The sequence below is a fragment of the Chanodichthys erythropterus genome, chromosome 21 (assembly GCF_024489055.1).
Source record: "Chanodichthys erythropterus isolate Z2021 chromosome 21, ASM2448905v1, whole genome shotgun sequence".
NCBI lineage: Eukaryota > Metazoa > Chordata > Actinopteri > Cypriniformes > Xenocyprididae > Chanodichthys > Chanodichthys erythropterus.
The window spans coordinates 32,233,203-32,258,407 of record NC_090241.1 but is presented as its reverse complement, the minus strand read 5'-3'; the positions used below and the strand labels follow the sequence as shown (position 1 = coordinate 32,258,407).

At 36.7% G+C, this 25,205-nt stretch overlaps 1 protein-coding gene across 5 annotated transcripts in view; it reads left to right on the top strand.

Annotated features, from left to right (window-relative positions):
• The window catches only part of mtss1 (MTSS I-BAR domain containing 1), a 64,740-nt gene that overhangs the window by 5,596 nt on the left and 33,939 nt on the right, over positions 1–25,205 (top strand). For 3 of the 5 annotated variants that reach the window (XM_067373784.1, XM_067373782.1, XM_067373781.1), the window contains exons 2-3: positions 10,477–10,538; positions 14,879–14,952. In XM_067373784.1, coding sequence (XP_067229885.1) covers positions 10,477–10,538; positions 14,879–14,952 — 136 coding nt within the window. Of the gene's footprint in view, positions 1–10,476; positions 10,539–13,448; positions 14,761–14,878; positions 14,953–25,205 lie in introns of those variants that run through there. The other 2 variants (XM_067373783.1, XM_067373785.1) reach the window with 2 other exon arrangements.

The window sequence follows — 25,205 nt, the reverse complement described above, 5'->3', positions numbered from 1 at the left end:
GCTTACTAAGTATGGCACAGAAACAGTAATATATAGGTATATAAGGTTTCTTTTTCACAGTATATTGCATGAAAAAATTAGATCATTGTGTGTGTTTTACTAAATGTGTACATTCATAATCTCTTAAAGTTCAATTAATGTAAATAGCAAGTCGCCTAAATAAGTGTATTCCGCCACAGATCAGATGAGATATCATACTGGACAAAAGTGTTTGCAGTTTTATTTGCAATGTTTTGAATCATGACACAACGCCTATAGTGAGCTAATTAGCGATATGTATTCACCCTAGAATTTCACTTGACCTTGCTTCATGTGCTTCAGGCATGAATGATACCTCAAATCATGCAGCATGGAGAGGTGCAGTGGTATTTTTGACTACACGTTTTGCCTGATGGATAGAACGTGTAAAAAAAAAAAAAATCCCTTAGATTTACATTTAAAGCCATTCACACTAAGGCCGTGTGTCCACCAGAGCATTTTTAGCCAGCTGAAAACGCTAGGCGCTCTGCTTAAAACGCCCGTCTGTGAACGCTTGAGAGCGCTTCTGCAGCACAGCGTTTTTTGTTTTTTTTTTCGTTGAGACTCTTTGTTGCTATGATACGGAATATCCGCAGCACTGTTACTTATAACTGATTTTGCAGGTAATTTGTTTCAGACTTAAAATGTTGACACAATGTGAAATTACTTTGCTATGTATTTTCGGAGAGCAGCAATATTAATTTTTCATCCATTTTGTTCCGTTCTCTGTTTGTTGATGTTGTTGTACAGCAAGAATGTTGTGACGGTTGGCCGGTGTAGTATTTGTCCCGCCCCTCCTCCAATCTGATTGGCCAGCTGGCTAAAGAGTGACAGTGATGAGCGCAGCGTTTTACTCAGTTGAACATTCTTCAACTCGAGGCGACCAGTAAAGAACGTCAAGCTCTCAGCACTTGAGCGTGAAAAAGACGGTCAGTGCCTCGTTACGCTCCTGGCGTTAAAAAAACGCGGCGCTCCCGTTGAAAAAAATTGATAAAGTACGCTAGCAGCTGGAAAAAACGCTTGGGTGGACACACGGCTTAAGAACGAAAACTGTAATAGTAACTATAACGATAGGCAGGCAGGCAGGATGTATTCTGATAGTCAGTGTTTTTGTTCGAAAGCTAGAAAAAAATTGTTCTGAAAGTGATTCCAACAATATTGTTTATCATTATAATTGTAGTGTGGACTCTGCTATTCTTTTTTACATTTAGAATGTTGTTTTTTATTTAAATCATAATTGTCGATTATTCCATTGAAATTGTAATTGGGATTATTAATTAGGATTATCACAATTTACATTGAATGATGTTTTTGAATAGATTTATACTATTGTTTGAAGCAATAATATTTTTTACTTGGTCTGCTTGATTTCAAATGGTAAATTGAATTTTTTTATAAACAAACGGTAATAAAATAAGAAAAAATTAACAAATTACTAACAGTAGCACAAATAAATACAATAGAAAGATAGAAAGAAAGATAGAAATTAAATAGACTGATTTCTTTTTCAGGTAGGTCTAACAGTAGTGATAATCTTCATTGTAAAAGTTAAATACAGATTAATCAATTAAAGTTACAGAAGTTAATCAGTCAAGAGCAGTAGTCTTCGTAGATCTTTGTCTTTTGTTGTTTGATGAACATTAACAACATAGAGAGCGGCATGTTTATTCGGCTACTGTCCCTTTAAGATTTGACAGGCACATTCTTCCTGAACTGTTCACCATGATGGGCATTGTGACATTGTTACTGAGTGTATTTGAACATTAATTATCTGCGAAAAAGAGCTTATTTTGGCGCTTGTATGTCAAAGGCGGCTTTATTATGTGTCCGTGCTTCATGTGAGCACGAAATCTGCGGTAATTAATATAATTATGCGCAATCCCGCACCGAAACTCAGACCCGGTCACACAAACACTATTAAACGAGAGAGCATGAGATGATTGAATGAAAGGAGGCGGTGCGTGCGTCTCTCAACTTGCTGTCAGAGGAGAGCAAGAACGCGTATCGGTATCGGTGTATCGATACTGCAGAAAGGAGTATTGGTATCCTTTCTGATATTTCAGTTTTGATACATATCGAAATATAGATATTTTCGACAGCACTACACTGTGTGCACAGCTTTTTGAAAATGCCGGGTCCTGGTGTTTCGCTTTTTTCCCCCTGGTGTTTCGTGTGAGTTTGACATATCATCGTACACCTACATCACTGGTAGCTCCTTTTGTGCTGGGTTATACCTTTTACACTCTGAAGTAGTTGTGATTCGCCTCTCACAACGTGACATGCTCATAACACACCTCTTAAACATGCAGAGTAATCTAAGTGGATATATTTCCTTGTAGTCGCGCCTTTGAACGATTACGAAATCGTGGCATCCATATTCGTAATCGCGATTAGAAATTCGATTAATTGTGCAGCCCTACATTATAGTTATTGTTCTTGGTGTGAACGGGCCTTTAAGTCGTATTTAGTAACAGGAACATCATAGCAACCACTGTTTTGCAGCCATTTTGCATTCCTTCCCCTCAACCACCCAGCGTTTAGTCCTGCTGGACCCTGATCATTAAAAGGCCTCAACACTTTTCGTTGACATCAGCCAGGCTGCTTGAGGCAGCTTAAGATGTATTGGACAAACTAATGATTTCTGTCCTCCCCATTTGGGATGACGCCAGTCTACAGCTGAGGAGCTGCCTGCCTGTGCACATTCCTGCTTCAGGACGTCCCCCTTCCCCCTCTCCAACATCCCACAATCCCCCCGTCATGAGTAAGTATTGCATGTACCGTGCACAGGCCTGCCTGTGAATCACCTCTGAAACACAACCTGCCAGACTCCCCAGACACTCGTACGTATAGTACACGTGCACGTGCACACATACTGGATACACCCTTTCTGCCAGCTAAAGCAGACACACCCTCATATGCACGCACAGGTGCCTATTACAGACATGCAAAGCTTGTGTTAATGAGAGACTTTATGACTTAAGCAGTTTGGAGTCCTCTATGATATTCAGTATAGTGGTTAAACCATTTGGGATTTTCAGTGGTTACGATGTAGGGTGGCCAATCTGAGTATTTGACACTTAAGCATTACTTAAAATGTTGGAATGTCATTGTATAGATAGAAAAAATAAAATAAAATCTCTCTCCAGAAATTTTCTCAGAAATAATCAGATTTCTGAGACATTTTACTGCGATTGATGTATAAAGTTCATTATCTACAGTATCTCACAGAAGTGAGTACACCCCTCTCATTTTTGTAAATATTTTATTATGTCTTTTCATGTGACAACACTGAAGAAATGACACTTTGCTACACTTTGTAAATAGTGAGTGTATAGTGTAAATTAGCTGTCCCCTCAAAATAACTCAACACACAGCCATTAATGTCTAAACCGCTGGCCACAAAAGTGAGTGTCAATATTTTACTTGCGGTAGTGACAAACAAATAATGTGTGATTTTTAACAGTATGCCATGTAATTCAAATTAATTTCAATAAAGAAAAATACTATTACATTTAATTACATACTAATATTATGCAATATTATGCATTATAAATTATGCAAATTACAGCATTTAAATGGTTCTCCTTTTCCCATGTTCTCCTTGCTGTCATATAGTGTCTCTCTCAGTGAATGGGACACAGATTTTACTAGTAAAATTTATATCAAGAATAATATGTGTCAAATAATGTTCTTAGTCTTTTCTTCCTGTGGGGGAGACTACAATAATTTTCTATGAATTAAATGTAAATCAAATTCAATTCAATTTATTGTGTAACCAAAATACCAATAATGCCCAAAAAGAAAAAACTTAGCGTGTGACTTTTAATTATAAACAAGCCCGAAATACACCGGGACTCTTATTTTGAGTCTTATACTCTTATATTTTTGTCTCTGTACTATTGCAGGCTGATCCTTCAGATTCTTACAACCGTAGAAAACATTTTATATAAAGGCCATGAAGTAGACATTGTAATAATTCATCGACTTGAGTTTATTAGCAATCGCTTGGCATAAATCTGTGCTTTTCATTGATTGAGAATCACAGTCTGAAGTGCTGTTGCACAAGCTTGTAGAATGCGCAACAGCACCCCCTTGTGACTTTGAAAAATGCAACGCCCGTGGGAATGTTAGCGGGAGAAAACAGTTCTGACGCACACATAATGAGCAGGTACAAAATGACTAGTAAATCGATCGTGGATGGTTTCATTATCTTGGACTGAAATAAAAGTATAAGAGGATAAAAATAATAAAAGCAAAAATGTGTCTCCAAATATACTTGGGCGGCCGTTAATATACCTGGGTGGCTGACCCAGTAAAGTCAATGTGTGGGAAGCTATATATATATATAATATATATATATATATATATATATAATATACAGCTATGGAAAAAATTAAGAGACCACTCCAAGTTAAGAAATCAATGTTAAGTGGTCTCTTAATTTTTTCCATAGCTGTATATATATGATAGTTTGATAGTTTTAATACAAAGGCATGTACATTTTCAAGTGCAGCTTAAGTCAAGTGCTGAAATGTGCACTTATTATAATGTTTTTGATAAAATTAAAGGATTAGTTCACTTCAGAATTTAAATTTCCTGATAATTTACTCACCCCCATGCCATCCAACATGCTTGCTTCTTCAGTCAAAAAGAAGTTATGGTTTTTGAGGAAAACATGACAGGATTTTTCTCCATATAGTGGACTTCACTTGGGTATAACGGGTTGAAAGTCCAAATTGGAGATTCGGTGCAGCTTCAAAGGGCTCTACATGATTCCAGCTGAAGAATAAGGATCTTATCTAGTGAAAACGATTGGTCATTTTCTAAAAAATAAACATAAAAATGATGTACTTTTTAACCACAAATACTCGCTTTGCACTGCTCTGCGATGCGCCATGTATTACGTAGGCGGAAGTACCGCGGTAGGGTGAAAAAAATCTAATTTTCTCCTCCAACCTCCGACATCATTGTTTTACCTTTTATTGTATAGGGCGTTTGACTTAGTCTTTGCCTGTTTGCTTTGTAGACACCGGATCATTTCGCTAGGTAAGACTCTTATTCCTCGTCTGGGATCGTGTAGAGTCCTTTGAAGCTGCACTAAAACTGTAATTTGGACCTTCAATCCGTTGGTTGCTGTTGAAGTCCACTATATGGAGAAAAATCCTGGAATCTTTTCCTCAAAAACATTAATTTCTTTTCAACTGAAGAAAGAAAGACATAAACATCTTGGATGACATAGGGGTGAGTACATTTTCATGAAATTTTAATTCTGAAGTGAACTAATCCTTAATATAATAATATTATAATTTTATGATAATTACAATATTTCATCCACTTTGTCTTTTAGCTCTCTATTGTTTATTATCCTATAGTTGAAAAACAGTCATGTTTTGCAGATGCATTATAGTTATTTTCTATTTTTGCCATAGCTGATGTTTTTGTAAGGAATAGCCTTTTGTAGATCATTAGGGTGTTGTTGGTTTACAGCATGAGCACTATGCCATGTCTCCCTTGAGTGCTTGTTAAAGAGGGGGAGATGTTTTTAAAAACATTTATTATTAATCAAAGAAACCATCTGCAAGAGACGTCACTTTTATAATTGAAATTCAGTAGCTGATCCTCATTGCAACCTCTACGTGTGTCTGTTTTGTCACTTGATACAGTGGACAGACAGGTTTTCTGTCCTCTTCTCGTCCTCCGCTCTCTGTGTCACCACCTCTTTACCACAGCAACAGGCAAAGATGAGAAGGATCGAAGACAGGAAATGATAATATATTTCTTTCATGCGGTTGAAAGCAAAACTCTGCGGGGCTGCTTCACAGGAGAGGTCCTCTCCTGAGAGACGAGGGGGCAAAGAACTGAGAGTTTGAAAGGAAATAGTTTACAAGACAGATTTGGTAGGAGGGTTCTCATGGGTGTATCGTCCTTTTAAGTTTCTGACAGACTCAGGAAAGCCCTGGAGGCATGTGTACAAATAATGGTCAATAGTTTCCTATGAGATGCATACTTTGTGATAACCTTAAGTTCTTTAATTATGGCCACCGGAAGGAGCTCCTATATAAAATTAAGGCTGTGCCCCAATTCGCTTACTTTTACTGTGCACTAAAAGTAATTTGCTGGTGATGAGCAAGATTATGTTTTGAATGTGCAGGACATTAAACTGTGTTTGCATTACATGTTAGCATTAGCTAACTCGTTGCCACCATTTACTGCCATTAAAAGACTCGGATGCGTCAGAATATTGATTAATATAACTCCTGATTGTGTTCATCAGAAAGCAGTACGTCATATACACCTAGGATGGCTTGAGGGTGAGAAAATCTTGAGGTAATTTTAATTTTAAAGTGAACTAATCCTTTAAAGGTGTCTATTGTGTTTGAACTTGCTTTGAGGCTGGTACACTTGGCATTGCTTGATCTTGCTGCACGTGTTCTCAGGTGAGAGCATGTCTTTAGAGAGCGTTATGATTGCTGAGAGCAACGAAAAGAGAAGGGGTTGAGGAAAGCCCTTATATGGATATGGTTTGGGTGTGTTTTATGCAAATTGCTAACTTTGGGTGTGTGGTAGACATGTGATGGTATCAAATTTTCATGTTGCGATTAATTGCTAAAGCTTTTATCACGGTATGCGGTATTATCATGATATTGAATTAAGTTGCAAAAAAAAAAGTGTTGTCAAAGTAGGCTATAACAGGTTTAAGAACTCTTTTTGTAATGACAAAAAGAACTGAATGTGTAAATACAATAATACAATACACAAAAAATATATAAAGTAAAATTTTCAAACAAATTAAAGTGCAAAAGAAGTCAGTGCTTCCCACACATAGACTTTACTGGGGCGGCCACCCAGGTATATTAATGGCCGCCCAAGTATATTTGGAGACACATTTTTGCTTTTATTATTTTTATCCTCTTATACTTTTATATGCGCCCAAGATAATGAAACCATCCGCGATCGATTAACTAGTTGTTTCGTACCTGCTTGTTATGTGCGCGTCAGAACTGTTTACTCCAGCTAACATTCCCACGGGCGCTGCATTTTGCAAAGTCACAAGGCGACACCGTTGCGCGTTCTACAAGCTCGTGCAACAGCGCTTCAGACTGCTTCAAAGTGATTCTCAATCAATGAAAAGCGATGTCACGCGTTTTTAGGCCAAAACATTTTTTGTCACATACAGCAAACATCTCCTCACTATCTGCTAGCTGCCTGTCCCCTGAACACACTGTAAAAAAAACGCGGTCTCTGTAGTTGCCACAAGCTCCGAAAAAACGGCAATAAAAACAAACTGGTGCAACCTGGACCACGAATCATAATAAACATGCTCCAGCCAATAACCGACAAGAATGATTTTAAATGCATGTTCATGACTGTTTCAGGAAGCATGGAGGGGAGGGTGAGGAGGAGGGAGGGTCTAGCTAGCCTCTGTTTTGTTTGACAACACTTCGAACGTCAACAGGAAGTTACTCCACCCAGGATTGCTTAGAGCACCTTTAACTTATATTTTATTCACAATATAATATAGATAACATATCTAATGTTGAAAGTTTGACATTTTGAAATGTCATGCCAAATATTGGCTTATTTTGGATCTCATGAGAGCTAAACATTCTAAAAAAAGTTGGGACAGGTAGCAATGTACATATGTACCGGGAAAGTTAAATGTACATATAAGGAACAGCTGGAGGACCAATTTGCAACTTATTAGGTCAATTGGCAACATGATTGGGTATAAAAAGAGCCTCTCAGAGTGGCAGTGTCTCTCAGAAGTCAAGATCGGCAGAGGATCACCAATTCCCCCGATGCTGCGAAAAATAGTGGAGCAATATCAGAAAGGAGTTTCTCAGAGAAAAATTGCAAAGAGTTTGAAGTTATCATCATCTACATTGCATAATATCATCTAAAGATTCAGAGAATCTGGAACAATCTCTGTGTGTAAGGGTCAAGGCTGGAAAACCATACTGGATGCACGTGATCTTCTGGCCCTTAGACGGCACTGCATCACATACAGGAATGCTACTGTAATGGAAATCACAACATGGGCTCAGGAATACTTCCAGAAAACATTGTCGGTGAACACAATCCACCGTGCCATTCGCGGTTGCCGGCTAAAACTCTATAAGTCAAAAAATAAGCCATATCTAAACATGATCCAGAAGCGCAGGCATTTTCTCTGGGCCAAGGCTCATTTAAAATGGACTGTGGCAAAGTGGAAAACTGTTCTGTGGTCAGACGAATCAAAATTTGAAGCTCTTTTTGGAAAATTGGGACGCCATGTCATCCGGACTAAAGAGGACAGTTCAGAAGCCTGCATCTCTGATGGTATGGGGTTGCATGAGTGCGTGTGGCATGGGCAGCTTACACATCTGGAAAGGCACCATCAATGCTGAAAAGTATATCCAAGTTCTAGAACAACATATGCTCCCATCCAGATGTCGTCTCTTTCAGGGAAGACCTTGCATTTTCCAACATGACAATGCCAGACCACATACTGCATCAAAAAGGGGATGCCACACAGTGGTAAACATGGCCTTGTCCCAACTTTTTTGAGATGTGTTGATGCCATGAAATTTAAAATCAACTTATTTTTCCCTTAAAATGATACATTTTCTCAGTTTAAACCATTTGATATGTCATCTATGTTGTATTCTGAATAAAACATTGAAATTTGAAACTTCCACATCATTGCATTCTGTTTTTATACACAATTTGTACAATTTCCCAACTTTTTGGAATCGGGTTTGTAGAATACTCCAAATTCATTAACATTCGAACAAGTTTGTGAACAAATCCATCCAACAAATCCACATGTTGTGAATTAGGTTGAAATTTTTCACGAGGACATTGGAAATATGAATAATCCACACAATTATTTTTATTATCTTGTCACTTTTGATCATTCAAAAATGGTTGTGTATATGCTACAGTGTAACTACCAAGTTTTGGTCTTGTATCATTACCTCACATTTCAGTTCAATTCTGGAACAATCATTATTCTGATCATGTGCTTTTATTGCTGAGATATCTTGTTGCCTTCCACAAGTAAGAAGAATGTATACCACTTCAAGGCGATTATATTTTATGGCCTCCTTATAAAGCATTTCCTGGTATGTGTATTTTTAGTGATTAGATGGAAGATTTGCTTTATTTTTCAACTGTAGAGGGTACAAAAGCACACAATTATTCAGATTTAATTCAATTCAGACTGTTGTTCCTATTTCAGTAATGTGTTTAGGCTAAAGACAAAGACCGCCCAAAAATACTGTTTGTGTCACTGCGTTAAAATACTTTTATTAGCAGTGTTGGAGAAGCCTTTTTTTTTTTTTTATTATTATTTTTAAGTAGTTAGCTACTTTTTTGCTGTGAAGCTAACTGCATTAAAGGTATTTAAGGGGACAAAAAGTAACTGTCAAGTTATGAAATTTATATGTAATCAGAGCAGTGTATCTTGTACTCAAAAACAAAGTGGGTCAATATGTCGCAAGATTTGCTGTATTGGAGATTTTTCACATTTTTGAACCCTGTCACTTGCTTCACCATTGGATTAATTTCATGAAATGTCATGTGGCAGATAACGTTTCACCAATGCAATTTATAGGTGCATTTTTTTTATAAAGTATATTTATCCTGTTTATGAAAATAAACAAGTCAGCATTTTATAAGATTTTTCATAAGCAGGATCAGCTGTTACTGATACCCCTTGTTGCAAATAGAATTAGCTTGATTTTGGATTAGATTTAATAAACCCCGGGGCAAAGAAACAACCTTAGGTCAGAGTGTGATCATTAATGAGACAGAGACTACTGTACTAAGGAAACAAGACAAAGATGTTCTGATTTATGCTAGTAGTCTGTGATGCTGTGAAATGACAACTTGTTGAGTGACATCAGATTAGGTCATTAAAAGTTTGGGAATGTTGTACCTGGTTTACATGACATGCAGTTGAACAATACTTTCTGCACCTCTTTTAATTTGTAGTTATGTAATCAATCTAGTAATTAAACTCTGTTGCATTTGTGGCACAACCAGATAGTCAGAAAAGTTGTTTGATCTGACAACCTGTTGTAATTGCTGTATTATTCATCATTGTTGTTGCCTACCAGTCACCTTGTGAAGACTTGAGTTGCCTAGGCTGTTTTTGGTGTAAACACCATGTACATGAATGACTGCTTCCTCTCATGTGATCTCAGAAAGTTTTCATCCTCATGCACTTTTTAAGGGATTTTTTTTTTTAGGCATTTCAATAAACTCATAACTCTAAATATTAAACTTTGGGGCATATCGATATCCATATCCAAAAACAAAGATTTATATGAATGTAGTCAGTAATAACCGATCATCTTTTAAAGAAACAAAATAAATATTGCTTGTGGACATGAGATGAGCTGTGGGTAAAGTGTAATGATTTACTCTGGTTTGCCCTGACTAACCTCTCTTATTCACTCTCTATTTGTTCTGTAGGCGAGTTATCCTGCTTGGGAGGACTTTGTCACCAAAGGGGCTAAGCTGCAATCTCAGTTAAGGTAAGAACAGGCTTCCTGCATTACACACTTCCTTGAATGTGGAATAATTATGATAATCTTGTTTCGAAAGCAGGAAATGTGCTTGATTATTACATCATTCAGGAAGGATTTTTCATCCAGTGTAAGAAGGAACATTTGAGAAAAATGTATTTTAAAGGATCCAAAAAGGCAATGAAGAGGCAGTGATGAAGAAAGAAGGGAACTTTATTTAAAGGAATAAAGAGATGATTCAGAAGCAGAGACATTTAAATGCAGATAATTAGGAAAGGTGCCACATTAAAATGAGGATGTATAGTTAATTCAATGGGTTGTACTGTCTTAGAGTCAGTATGACATTCAATTTGCTACTTCTATAGCAAAATAGAACAGGACTTCATTTAATCTGTCACAAATTGATTGGATCTTGAAAAGTAGGTGTTATATACTAGAATGGAGCCAAATGTTTGGAGGGAGGAGTCATAAAGTAAGTGCCGGGGACACACCAAACCGATTTTCGGCCGTCAGCCAGTGGCGAGTAGATGATGAGCGTCGGTCGGGCTAGTTTTTGTGGTGTGTTCCACATATCGGCTTTAGTCCGGCCAATTGAACATGTTGAATTGGCGTTAGTCCGTCGAGAAAAGAGATCATTCTGATTGGCTGTTCACCTTTGTAAATTAGTGCACGAGAATAACAACGAAAAATCAATAAATGTACCTACATCTTTATCTTTAAGTGCTGCTTTGTTTACAGTTTGTATATTCACATTCCTAATTCATGTTCCCTTTTTTGAATGACTAATAGAGTCTACTGTCATCTGCTGTTGTGGACCGTTATTATCTCTCATGTAGGCACATGAACGTACTTTCTTGTTGGCCATCGGCTGTACTTATTGCAGTGTGTTCCAGCTAGGGCTGCATGATAAATCGCAATTAACATGAAATTGCGCTTAAACTAATTTTTCTTAGTGTGATTATGAAATTGCAAAGGCTGTGAATTTTTTTTTTCTTTTCTATGCGCAGCTTGTGCATGAAGCATGGCTCTGTAATCAGTAGTAAATGCTGAAAACTCTGTGTTTGAGTCACTTATAATGTGCATTTGAAAACACAGCACAAGTCAAACATCTTTCCTGACAAAAGACAATTTATTCACTTCATAATAAGTGATTAAAGTGATAAAGGCTATGTTTATTAGCATTGAAGTATAAATATACTTTATTATCATGAAAATACCCAAGAAGTCTTGAAGAACTCGGATAAACCGTATATTGTCATAGTCTTGTTTATTAGTCATGTTTAATCAAAGCATTTCAATCTTCTGTTTATTGAGCTACAGCGATAGTATGAAGCCCATAGGGATTTCCTGGAATGATGTGCGTTATATCGTACTTCTGTTGGGCATATTTGGAGTTTCTACATGAGAGTGCCCTCTGGCTTTCAGGTGGATAAGCATTTACTACTGATCACAGAGCCGTGCTTTACTGAGAAGCTGCGCATAAAAAAATCACAGCCTTTGCCAAAGAGTGTGCGCATGTGGTTTATTTTAGATTAATCGTGCAGCTCTAGTTTAAGCGCAACTTTTTTGCCCAGATGCAGCCGACGCGAGTCAACACCACCATAGGCTTTCATCGCCACTAGTTCTCTGATTTCTCTTTGGTGTGTAACAGGTTTAAGAGGGCTTGGTGACATTGGTGACCATGAACTTGTATTAAAATTAAGCAACTAAATGGGGCAAATAGTGATTTTGTTCTGACTACGTCATGTCTAATTTTCACAATCTATTTCTTTGTCCAATGATTTGTTGACCTATTGATCAACACCAAGGTACGCAATGGTACAACCCATTGCACAGACTGTACATTTATCCCTTGTGTTAATTTGTGGCAGATTAAAATTGGCATTTATTCTGACAGGAGCATACCTAGTTGGTACTCTAATCAATACAATACAGAAAGACTTACCAAGGGAGGGAATTATCTTTTAGGTTAGCCCTGGTTCCATTTTTTACAGCAAGTCCCCTCTGCCTGACCTCTCTGTTCTGTCCCTGGAGAGTAAACAGGCTAATGACCCTCCCAAAGGTCCACTCCATTCCTACAGATAAACATCAAACACGCTCCACTCACACACACCATTACCATTGCCAGCTCCTCCGTCTGGACTGCCAAGAGCTGATCAGGGACTGTTTTTTAAAGTTCCTCATGACTTGGGGCATTGTAAGTGTTTTTGTAAACAGAGTGTTAGGTAATATGTACCCATTGCAGTATATCATGGACACGGTATGTCTAAGTTGAACAACATCACAGTACATGCAAATATAGATACTAGACTAGCTGGTTTGGGGATGGCTGCTTTAAATCTTAATTCAAACTAACTGCTGTATGTCCGGTATAACCGTACTGAGCCACCTTTAAAGTGCCATTAAACTGGGATACACCTATTATAATTATGAACTGGTTCACAGTTTTTTAATTAATTTATTTGGATGATTTCTTGGGGGTTTGAAGTTCTGTCTGTAGTTGTGTACTGTCTGTAGAATATAATGAAACCAATATGAGTAGGTGACTAGTCATCCAACAGCCGACCGCTGTGACATGTCTCTATTTTAACAGCTCTAAACATAGTTAATCCAACCAGGATATATATTCAGAACTATTCAGTTTAATAGTGCTCTTCAAAAGGAGGGTAACCAGTAACATATTTTTCCAGGGGATCCCTACCATTAACCCAACCTCTGTTCCTACAACCAGAATTAAAAAGAGATGTCTGTTTTTAAAGCGATGTCTGTTGCGAGCCTACCTATCATGCACAAAAGCTTTTGCAGGACTTGGGGGGCCGCTGTGGGGAGGTGGGGGATTTGCTGAAAGGCTGTACTTTGTAGTTCGTATCACCTGATACCACAGAGCTCTCTCTGATAAGCTGAGATCTCTCTCTTCAGAATGAAGGCTGTGAATGGATCCCTACAATGGCACCATTGACCCTGTCAGTATGTGCCCGTGTCCCCTTCGATGAACACGTTGAACTCTTTCCATTGAGTGGCTCGGACCGTTTTCCATATTCTGACCCATGAGAAGGTTATAGATATTTTTCACTTTCTAATCAAATGATTTAGTATATTTAAGCTTTATACATATAGATAAGAATTTGTCTAATGTCAAATCAAGTAGGATTGAGAATTCAACACACGAGCACTTTATTTCATGGCCACAGGTAGAGATCGTAGTATCATGCTACAGTGCACCTTCTATCAGTTGCAGTTCTGGCAGCGCTGTCTCAGCATACTGTTCAACGCGATGTACATCATATAACACAGTGGTAGGGTTACGTGCACATGACATTGCAGTTTATCGCAGTCACAAAGTTTTTTTTATTTGCATGCATTTGAAAGCCTTGCCAGTTAAACTTTTCATTCACACGCTATTCTAACATAAACTTTTCTGAGTGTGTTCACCTGAAAGCGCACGCACTAAAAGCTTGTCACACAGCGTGTGAGTACTGAACTCTCTTTTCTGTCTTATTGCGCTTAAACTGTCAAATACATACAGGGTTTACATAAACACAGTCAGTTATGTCTTCAGTGACTGTAAAGAGTTGGGAAAAAATCAGATGCGTGTCTGTGTATTAGATCCGTGCATTTGTTCTTAAAGTGACCGCAGCCTAAAAAGACAAAGAGAAAATCACTTCCTGCTCTTGACTAAATAACTTTATTTAGTAGCTTTAATAAGAATCAGTGCATATTTAAGGGAAATTAGTTTGGCTGTGCTGCTCAGTGACTTGCAATAGTCTTAAAAACCATCACAAAAAAGAATTGTGATTAAAATTGTGGATCCTGCCTAAAAAAAAAAAATCTTGATATGATATTTTTGCCATATTGCCCACCCCTGGCCACAGTTTAATATGTCAGCACAGATTGCTGGTCTAGAATCAGATTTTAATCAATTTAACATTTCAGTGTAGACTGCATTTGTGTTAGAACTGTATTTGGTTTTGTTCACGAGTATGACTTTTGTACTGTCACTTCCATTTATTGAAGTTTTTGCCATATTTATCTAAACCCTTTTTGCAAAATTCCAGTTTCCCCACACAATTAGCGAAGAAAATGTTAAAAGTATGTAGATTGTTTTGTAGTACGTTGCACTGTAGTTATCAGCATCTACAGGTATTTAAATGTCATTCATCCTGAGTATTGCTGTCTGCTGTGCTGTTAACATTGGCTCCTGCATCTCTCCTGGTGCAAGCTCCAAAAATCTGTCAGTGGAAATATTTGTCATGATATACCGACTGTTAGCAAGAATCCAGTCAAAGCCACTTTGCTTGTGGGTTTTTCCTACAAACAAATTCTTTTTTTTTTTTTTTTCTGTCATTCAGGACAACAATCATCGTCACTAGCTCATTCCTAGACGCTTTCCAGAAAGTGGCTGACATTGCAACTGGAACACGAGGTAAGATGAGATCTTTACCTTCTTTGTCTCTCTCTCTCTTGTCTCACCCCACAAACAGGCTGTCTCTCCAGTGATCGTAATGAGAAAAGCAGTCAAGTCGTACTTGACTAGAAAGGTTATTCATCTGAAACATGAAGCATTAACTCAGAACACCTCAAGATTCGCCCAAATGTCTTTTCCTTATTTTTTTTTTTTTTTTTAAGGCAGATGTCGGCTGTATGACACTAAAGTGAAAAGACAATGTGTTTTATAGCTTTCTGAACGATGATACTCCTGGTGATGCGCATTAAACCGAGAAATAAATCCACACCAACCCTCTGGAATTTGACAGTGCTTATTGCTAAACTGTTTAGTACACGTTTTGAGCAGTTTGACATTCGCTGTTTACCAGTACAAAGGATTGAGACTGAGCTAAGATATGAAAGATGATATTTGTGTAATATTGTTAGTGTTAAAACACTTTTTCCTATCCCAGTTTAAAGTGCAGCGATGGCTAGAAGTGAGCCATTCGTAGATTGACTCGTAGATTTTCTGGTGAAAAATGTAAACACTGTGGTGATAGCAAAACATTGCTGTGTTTGTTGGAGCACTCCAGCCAACCCTAACATAGCAATGCTGGCTCAACCAATGACATGATTTGAGGGGGGGCCGGGACTATCTGTTTAAGTGACCAATGGCAGGCAGGAGTTAATTTGGGAATTCTGTTTGAAAACATTATTTACAGTTTTGTATGATGAAACACTACAATCACTTGTCATAAACCCAGACTCGAATTTTGACGAAAGTCAATTCTCTTTCTGTTTTATCATTTCAAACTTGCCAGTTTAAAGGATTATGCTGTTTATTATTCTTGAGCGATGTTTTCCCTTTGAAGATCAGCTTGTTCTTATCGTTCTCGCATTCAAAACTGAGAACTAGTAATGCAATTTATCCTGTCATGCTCTAGTGGATTATCTTTGTATTTATTCTATATTATCTCTTTGAGATTTGTAGTTTGTTTATTTGAATGCTACGAGGTCTCACCTTTAGGGCAGTGTGTTAACGTCCTGAAGTGAGTGTTGTAAAATCCTGTCACCCTAGGCAGCAAATGTTCAACCTTTATACATACAGAACCAAAAGAAGGTCATCATGGTATTGTTCTGTGCTCAGACAATTGGAGGAAGGCATTACTGTCTCATAATGGTCCGGATTGGGTTACATAGCTCCACTTCTTGTTACGGTGACCTGTTTGTTTCTATAGTATTTACGCTTTGTGTTTGCGCTCCTCGTTCTTTATACTGCTGCTGTGATTTAGCCCTGACTCTGTTTATCTTGCTGATAGTCCAAGAATTTTACCTTGATCTTGTGTCGCTGAACACTGAATGATATTAGCATAACAAAAACACAGACACTGCTCTCCACGTGGTATTTTGAATCTGTCTTAAGTTTATTTCAATTTACTTAATGAATTTAATCAGTGTAGCCTTGGGTAGGAATTATGCTTCCCATTAACCATCTCCCATGTGCTGAAACTTCATTTTAGACCTGTATGCTTAGTGTTGTTTATATGCTCTATTTTCCTTGTTCTAATTAGTCTACAAAGAAAATCGCCAGCCATAGTAAATAATTTGTGAGTTGTTTTGTTTGTAGAGGAAACCTGATGCTTTTTCCTAATGCACTGATCCACAGCTGATTCGGCCAATGGCAAAGCTGTGTTATATATCAGTTGTGAGTTTCATTAAATAGCTTTCTCTTTCCAACTTTCTACTTGGACAAATACAATAAAAACGGCATTTGACATCACCTTTGAAACTTGTGCAGAAGTCCACAGTAGAGATCTCACGTGAACCTGGATGTATAGATGGCATGTCAGCTCTCTAGGTCTTGGAACAGAGCTGTAGTATTAATTAATTAACAGGTTCTGAGTTTCGTTTTTAATTGCATATGCAAATCTTTTTATACCCTAAGAGAATTCATTTTCCCAAAAAAACAGAAGAAGTCTTGACATGCCAGAAAAGGGAAGTGAAAGAACGTTTAAATATTTTTCTGCCAGTGGTGCCGCCACACCTTATCACGAGAGAGCTGTCTTGACTCAAACCTGCTGTGTCATGCCTTCTGATGGATTTAGCTGGAAAATGGTTACTTGAAATTCAGTTTTTGTTGCTGGGAATGGCTGTGTTGAGGATTTTAGGTGATTCTTTTTGTTGTCATTCTCACAGAAGATAAAGGAATCCGTGTTTCCCATAGGATGCCAAATTTTGTACATTTTAAATTTAAATGCATAAATCTGCTGCATTCTGAGAGCAAAATTAAGTGACTAGGTCAATGAAGAAATGTTTTCTCTTGTAAACAATTTTGTGCTCTAATAGTAATTTATTTATTGGTGATGGTAGGGCACATTAGTCACATACACAACATATAGTAGGCTAAATGATCGTTCATAAGTGGTCAAACATGTAGAGTATACATTTAAACCATTAAAAATATGTAGCAAAAGAGGTTACCTCTGTTGAATTAATTTATTTCTAGAATAATTAGCAGGGGCCTGTATCTATACATCTGTATTTGTGGAACTAATGGTCACTCTTTGATTTATTAAACAATCCAGAATGCATTATAGAGAAAAACAACAAATGAATAAAAATATATAATCATAAGCATACCAATAAATAAATAAACTAGGTGAGTGTATAATTCAGCAGAAAAAAATATTCTAGCCTAACTCTTGAGAGGAAAAAAAAAAAAAAAACTTTGCACAGTTAATTTTATAAGATCTAAATGTTAATAAAATGTTTAAAATTACTATTTGTATCCTTATGAAATTAAAAAATATATATATTAGATTAATATGTATGTGAATGTAAAGAATTATATGTATTTATAATAATGTAAGATTAAAATAAATGTATTGTGCAGCTTTTTAATGGGGCAACAAGATATGATAGATACGACAGAACAAAATAGGATATTAATAATCTATGCAAAACCATGATAATATGAAACACTTCAAAACACAGCAGCACAAACTAAGAAAAATGTTCTTAAAGCAATGTGGAATCACAGTGCGCAGTTGCGCTGCGCATTGAAAAGTTCACGCCACAAAGAGAATCCCTGTGTATATCTGCATCTAATATTTTATTAATCATATGTTTCTTCTCACTTTTATATTTCAGTTATTGTGCGTGTGACGCCAGTTCATAGTCCTTGTGTTGAGCGATCTAACAGACACCCTGTAGCCAGTATGATGACATTGTTCAGAAATGGCAATAAACTAAATTTAACTATGTACACATTCTTCTGTCCCTCACATGAAGCTATGGAATGGCTTCAGATGACTTTGAATATAGTGCATGAAAACTTAATTGGTGCTAGTCTATTTCTTTTACTCTATGACTCCCACTTTTACCGTATTAAAGAGAGCGCAATTATCAGACGGTTATTTAATAATCACGACAGGCCTAATTTCCATTTAGTTTTGAGACTCTGACGGGACAAATTAGAATGTGGCGGGCCACCACAGTCTAGGTCATGTATGGGAAACACTGGGAATAGTGCATGTGTTTGGGTTGGAGTTTATGTTTGATTAGGAAGATGGCATTGACATGACTGACATCTCTTTTAGTCTGAAGAGACTGCTGTACATTTTACATTCTTCAGATAGTTGAGTTGTGACAGGCTTGTTTTTTGTGTAGTTGCTTTCCTTTCACTTCTCTTTATCTATGAATTCATGCATTGTGAGAATTTAAGGTTGTTGATAATAAACTGTTACCAGTAATTTAATAGGTGATGGTTCAAATATATTTGTCGAGAGAACTAAACTTGCAATATTTAGCAGTGTTTTCTATCTTATATATTATTGGTCTATTTTCTTTTTTTCTTTTTTTTTACCTTGGTGTTGTTTTAGTTTTGTCTTAGTTTTCTTAGTTCTAAATAGTTTTTTGATTGTACTCATTTTTTAAGGTTTTATATATATATGGATGTGCAACAATTAATCAGTTCAGAGATATATATATATATCAGTTGAAATAAATTGTGTAGATTCCAATATATTCAAGTCTGTGATTTTGAGGTAATGGAAAATTTGTATTTGACATTCAGTTATGCTGAACAATTTAAAGACTGTTTGCAGCTCGCACAGCACAAGTAGGAAGATACTTGTTTCTACACTGCCGTTAGCAAAGCTATTACTCATTGGATGTAGCCTCATGCATCATAGTCTTTGCACATGCAGTCATCCACAACGTAACCATAAGCTCTACTCTTCAGCACAATGGTAACCATAAAGTCTTCAGCATAACAGAAACTCTTTTAAATGTCAAACATAACAAACATTAAACATTAACATGGCTTTTCCTTTCCCACTCAAAAACACATAAAATAACATTTAATTTCAACATTTACTTTCCTGATCCAGCCATATGCAGAGTATGCTGGGTACAATCCACCGCCCAGTTTCAGTTAATGCAACAAAACTCACTCATCTAATCCCAACACAAATGGATAAAGTAAACTTCAATTTTTTTTTTTCAAAATTTAAGTGGATTGAACACAATGAAATCAAGTTAGGACAAAATGTATAGCAATCATGCTGCTTTAGCTCTTTTTGATTAATTTGAAAAGGCAGCAAAATCTTTTTTTTTTTTTTTCTTTCGTTATAGGGCATTCACACTTACTCTCTGTTGTCTCATTTTTACCAAGACCCTTGACTTCAGTCTCAGTATTGATTATGTTCACAAGCATGCTGAACCACCCACATCCCCTAAACCTGATCAGTCGACTTATTGATCACAGCTGAGACAGCTTTGCTTAACCAACCCATCTGCGCAGGGTTCATTTCATTTGATAAAATTGATATTGAAAACATTTAAGCTGTTTTCTAGAAAATGTAGGTATATGTTTTCACATTAAATTACATTATAAATATAAATATATTATAATAAATTATGGGTATATGCAGAAGATTACATTTTATGCTAACTAAAATTTAATTAGAGTTAATGTAATTAATTTTAATTAAATATTGACAGTAATAATGATTTGGCAGTTGTAAATTGAGATGTATGTCTTTAATTTATTGAGTGGGTATAGAAGGCAAACGTATGGATTTATTTAAAAAAAGAAATTATATTTGGGATATCCAATATTGGGTAATTAATTGTTTCTGCCTATTACGTGGCTCACTGTTTCTTGATTTTGATCGGTCAATTACAACATTCTCAGGACAAAATATATATGTGTAATGTCCTGGTCACCCTGTTGATCTTTATTTTGCAATAATGACTAGCTGACTGGACATTTTCCCTTACTTATCCATCCATGTCTAAGATCAATGATGTTAATGAATAATAAAGACTAGCCCAGATCTCCGACATAAGCTTGTCTCCACTCTCTTTCCTCCAAAGCATCTGTCCATGTGGTAGCCAAAAGACAGGATGAGATAACTACCCCATCCTCCATCTTTCTCATCCATGCATTCATCTATCCCACACTCATTCATTCACTGACTGAATTGATTGATAGATTTCTTTTTTTCCTGTTCTCTCTTGCGTTTTATTGGAGGTTACGGACCAGAACTGCCCTGCATGCTCTTCTTCAGCAGTTCTCTTCATCTCAAAGGGTGTGATCAGGTCGTGATTCACAATTTCGCCTGCATTTTACAACCCCATTCCTTCCATTGTAACAGATGAGGAGAGAAACTACCCCGCTCCCTTGTTTTCTGTCCAGCCATCCTTTTTCTTCCACAGCACTTTTAAGTCAGCTCCTTAGAGGACAGCTGCTGGCCTAAATGTGTATCTCATGAGCTTGTGCCCTAGTGAATAAACCATAAATATCAAAGCAGGACATTCTAGTGCTCACTTCTATGGAAAATTCTTCATCTTTTCTCACTTAACATTAAGTTTGAGCTCTTGTTCTTACAGCCCACTGAAGATAAAAATCAATTGTCTGGGTAGCTTCTCTTCATGAGGTACTGTGTGTGTAATGATCCATGGACAGCTGTGTTAAGACAAAAAAGGGAACAGCAGATGTATAATGAATATATGGAGGTATAGTATGGGGGAGTCGTCAAAAGCACTGTTGCACCGTCACTGGCTGGGGTGCCGTTTTGGTCCCACACCTGTTTTGGACTGCGCCTGGTTCACAGCTGCCACACTTTCACAAAGGGGCCACACCAGCCCCAGTTGTCTGTAAAATGTGTGCATGCGTTTGGATCCCCTACTGACCCTCAAACGTCAGACCTCACTGCAAACATTCCAGATACAGGAAGGCTGTATCGGCATGTATGTGTTTGTGGGGAATTAACCCACTGAGAGAGCTGACCCTCACTACCCCCTTCACAATCCCATCTGAGAGTGATTGAGCATGCGGTGGACAGCTGTGAAGTCCAATGACCCTTTCACGTAAAGACTATCTATGGTTGTATGCCATACAGCACTATTTTAACAGCCTCTCAATTCTATCTGACCTATTTTACTCTTCATAAACTAGATGCATATATATTTGTAGTGTCTTAAACCTCAACGTCTAAAGCAGGACTTCCCAACTTTTTCTGCTGAACCCTTTATAGGAAAATTCTGTTATTATTTACTCGCCTTCATGTCATTCTAAACCTGTTTTGCTTGCTTTTTTCTCTGGAACACAATAGGAGATATTTATAATAAGGCTTGAGGCTGTCGAGTTTCAAAATAAAGGCAAAAACACCTTTAAAGTGCACTACTGTTTAAAAGTACTGTTTTTATAATAAATTAATGCTTTTATTCAGCATGAATCAAATTCGACAGTAAAATCGTTCATAATATTACAGATGATTTGTATTTCAAATAAATGCTTTTCCATTCATCAAACTTTCCATTCATCAAATAATCCTGAATATAAAAAATATATTAAGCAGCACAACTGTTTTCAACATTGTTAATAATAATAGTTTCTTTACTGTAAAAATTATATGATCAATAAGTTATGACATGTTTTTACATTGCTTTAACTCATCAAAATAAGTTAAGCAATTAGTTATACAAGTTAGAAGTTATACAAGATTCATCTTATTTTAAGTCAGCTTAATGTAATTTAAGTTGAAATGACTTCCAAGTACAGCGAAGTTGACTGTAAAAAAGTTGCTGCCTTATATTTTTAAGTACAGTGCAAAGAATATTAGATACATATTAGCATATTAGAACAATTTCTGAAGGATCATGTGACAATGAAGACTGGAGTAATGATGCTGAAAATTCAGCTGTACTATCACAGGAATACATTTATATTATATTAAAATCTATAAATTATATTTCGTATAATTTATATAACGTCATAAAACCCCCTAGTTTACGTCATAGTTTTGGCCATCATTCGGACGGTACAACAGGCTTGTGCAAATATAGTAGATTAAAAACAAGACGACAATATAAGTTATAGCCGTAATTTAACTAAACTATACCTGTTCGATCTCCATGCAGCATATATTTGCAGTTTCTGTTATTATAGTGCATCCTGACTGAACGAGCTCTTGAAGCTCCCCCCCTTTGCCCGATCGCAGCAGCTCATTTGCATTTAAAGGGACCGCACTGAAATGGCTCGTTTTTGCTCAACCACTAAAAGTGGCAACTTTATCATGCTATAAAAAATTATCTGTGGGGTATTTTGAGCTAAAACTTCACATACACATTCTGGGAACATCAAAGACTAATTTTACATCTTGTTAAATAGGGCATAATAGGTCACCTTTAATTCAAAATTTAGGAGCACCTTCTGATCAATAACGGACATTAACTTTCCCATTACAGAGCAATATTTTCCTCTTTACATTAATTTCCAGGGGCATTTTTACCATTATAAGAGCATTTTTTCTATGCATCATATTTGGTCAATTTCTTAAATTAAAATAGAAAATTTGTTTTTAAATGTTAAACGCATTCAGTTAGAACATTAAGACCCAATCAGACTGTTACCAATCAAAAGATCTTTGCACTGCAGAAGTGGCACAGAAGCTCCATCTGAAGTGGTATTATTCAGACACATGTACATAGACTGCTTAATGCAGCTCATTGGTAAATAATGTTGTACGAATGTTTTTAAATATATATATTTTTTTTAAGTTAGAAATATGTAAAAATGTAACTTTTTAAAAGTTTGATATTTTAAGAAGAAACAGTCTATGTAAAGTGTAAATATGAAAATAAATGTAAATAGGAAAATAAAAACGGCAGTAGGTGGCGGTAAATCTTAATGTGCGAGTCATTCATTCGTTCAAAACGCAGATTCGTTCAGGAATCACTGTTGCTTGGAGATGCGCAACAATTCTGGTGTGGCTTTGTTTCAGTCTATTTTCACGAAATAGAGCAAAAACAGACAGTATTGTACCTAAAATGTTGTCACTTATTATCAACTTGTTTATTGGACTTCAGTAAGATCAGCAAGTATCACATTTGCAATCATGCCAATACTTGGAGAAACGGGAGTCTACTCGTGTGGTAGTACTTAACTAGCATATTAGGCTTGCTGTGATCAACAGTGTTAACGGTGTTCAGCTGCAACACAGGTTATATCACATACCCACAGTGACTGCGGCACCGCCCCCCACTAGGGTTGGGCGATGTCCCCTAAATTGGCAGTTGACGATGTTTACAGTAAAACATTGTGATTGACGATGATATCGTCGGGGGAGGAGGGGGGGTGTATTTTAATTTTTCGTTATTATATAATTATTATTCATTTTACTTTATTTATCCCTTTGACACGTACGATCACACCGGTGTGATTAGAACGTTCAGTGCAGTGCATCACCTGATCAATTGCCAAATTCAAATGTGCGCGTCCATCTCTAAACCAGAGATGGATGCGCGCAGCACTTTTCATATATCACAAATATGCAGTGTTTTCAACCACATAATGTTTATTTTAGGTTTCAGATGTTTGAATACATATAAGATGTTGTGAATCCAACAGAACCTGCGGCACAAACAAACATGGCGACGCCCATAACATGTATAGCTCAACTAACGCAATCATTATAAAGTTGTTTAAACAGCAAAACACATCCACTTTCACATATTTGACAATCGGAATATCAGATATTTCATGTTATAGTTAACAAATTAGTGAATATTTTGAATAAAAAAGGAAAACTGAAATAAATGTCGGTGTGCGACATGACAAGCAATGACGCGTCACTATGGAAACAATAAAGTGATACGTTCTAAATAACGGTCGCCTTGAAAAACTCACGCTGGGGGGTCAGCCAGAACATTTTAAACTTGCGTGCGAAAGGGTTATTTTATTTCCCAACTAATGACTCATCCGGGCTTTCCAATAGGTTGCACGTGAGGGGAATAAAAGGGGCGGAGCGGGGCGATGATATCGTCCATCGGCACAACCCTACCCCCCACCATCGTTTTGATTTTTTTTTTTTTTTATAGTAATAAAAATTTAGTTCAGTTAGAGAACAGATACAGCTAAAAACTGAACGCATCTGCTCAATTCACCATGAGCCGAAGACATGAGTCGCAGCACAGATCAGCAGCAGGAGTCAGATTTCACTTTACTTTGCCCATTTCTTCCCTCACTTCTTTGAATGACAAGACGATGGATGAAGATTTGGTTGCAAAGTGAAATATGTCAAGTTTGTCTGAGTTTGTCATTGTACTGTTTTGTTGCTGTGTTTTCCATAAGAATAATAACGAACCCACCCACCATACTACTTCAAAATCTAAAGTAATATGCGCTCGGGCATTCATAACTGTGTTTTTTTTATTTTATTTTATTTTTTTTATTATGGAGGTATTTTGCCCCAAGCCCCTGATAATTTCCAACCTTGCTTATGATAATTGAAATGTAGTATTTACAGTTAATTTGGCTGAAACATCAGCAGCATGAGACAGTCTGGTTAAATGCGTCCTACCAGTTTCACCTTGTAAACAATCTTTGAAGTGTAGCCCGTCACGCACGTCTTTGCACTTGCACTGCTGTGCTGACTGAAGCAAAGTCTTTGAATTAAGGCACGAAAAGCAGCAGATTTCAGTACGAAACATAACTGTTGTTCAGTATAGATGCATTCTGGGAGTTGTACTTTTTTATTCGATTGTATTATAGATCTATTCATGAGAATAGATCGGGTCACTCGCACTGAAGCTCCTAGATATTTTTTCACAGTCGTTTTATTATTTTTTTATGTGTATATAATATAATAATATAATATAATATAATATAATATAATATAATATAATATAATATAATATAATATAATATAATAGTTATTTACTAATATTTCACAATATTACTGT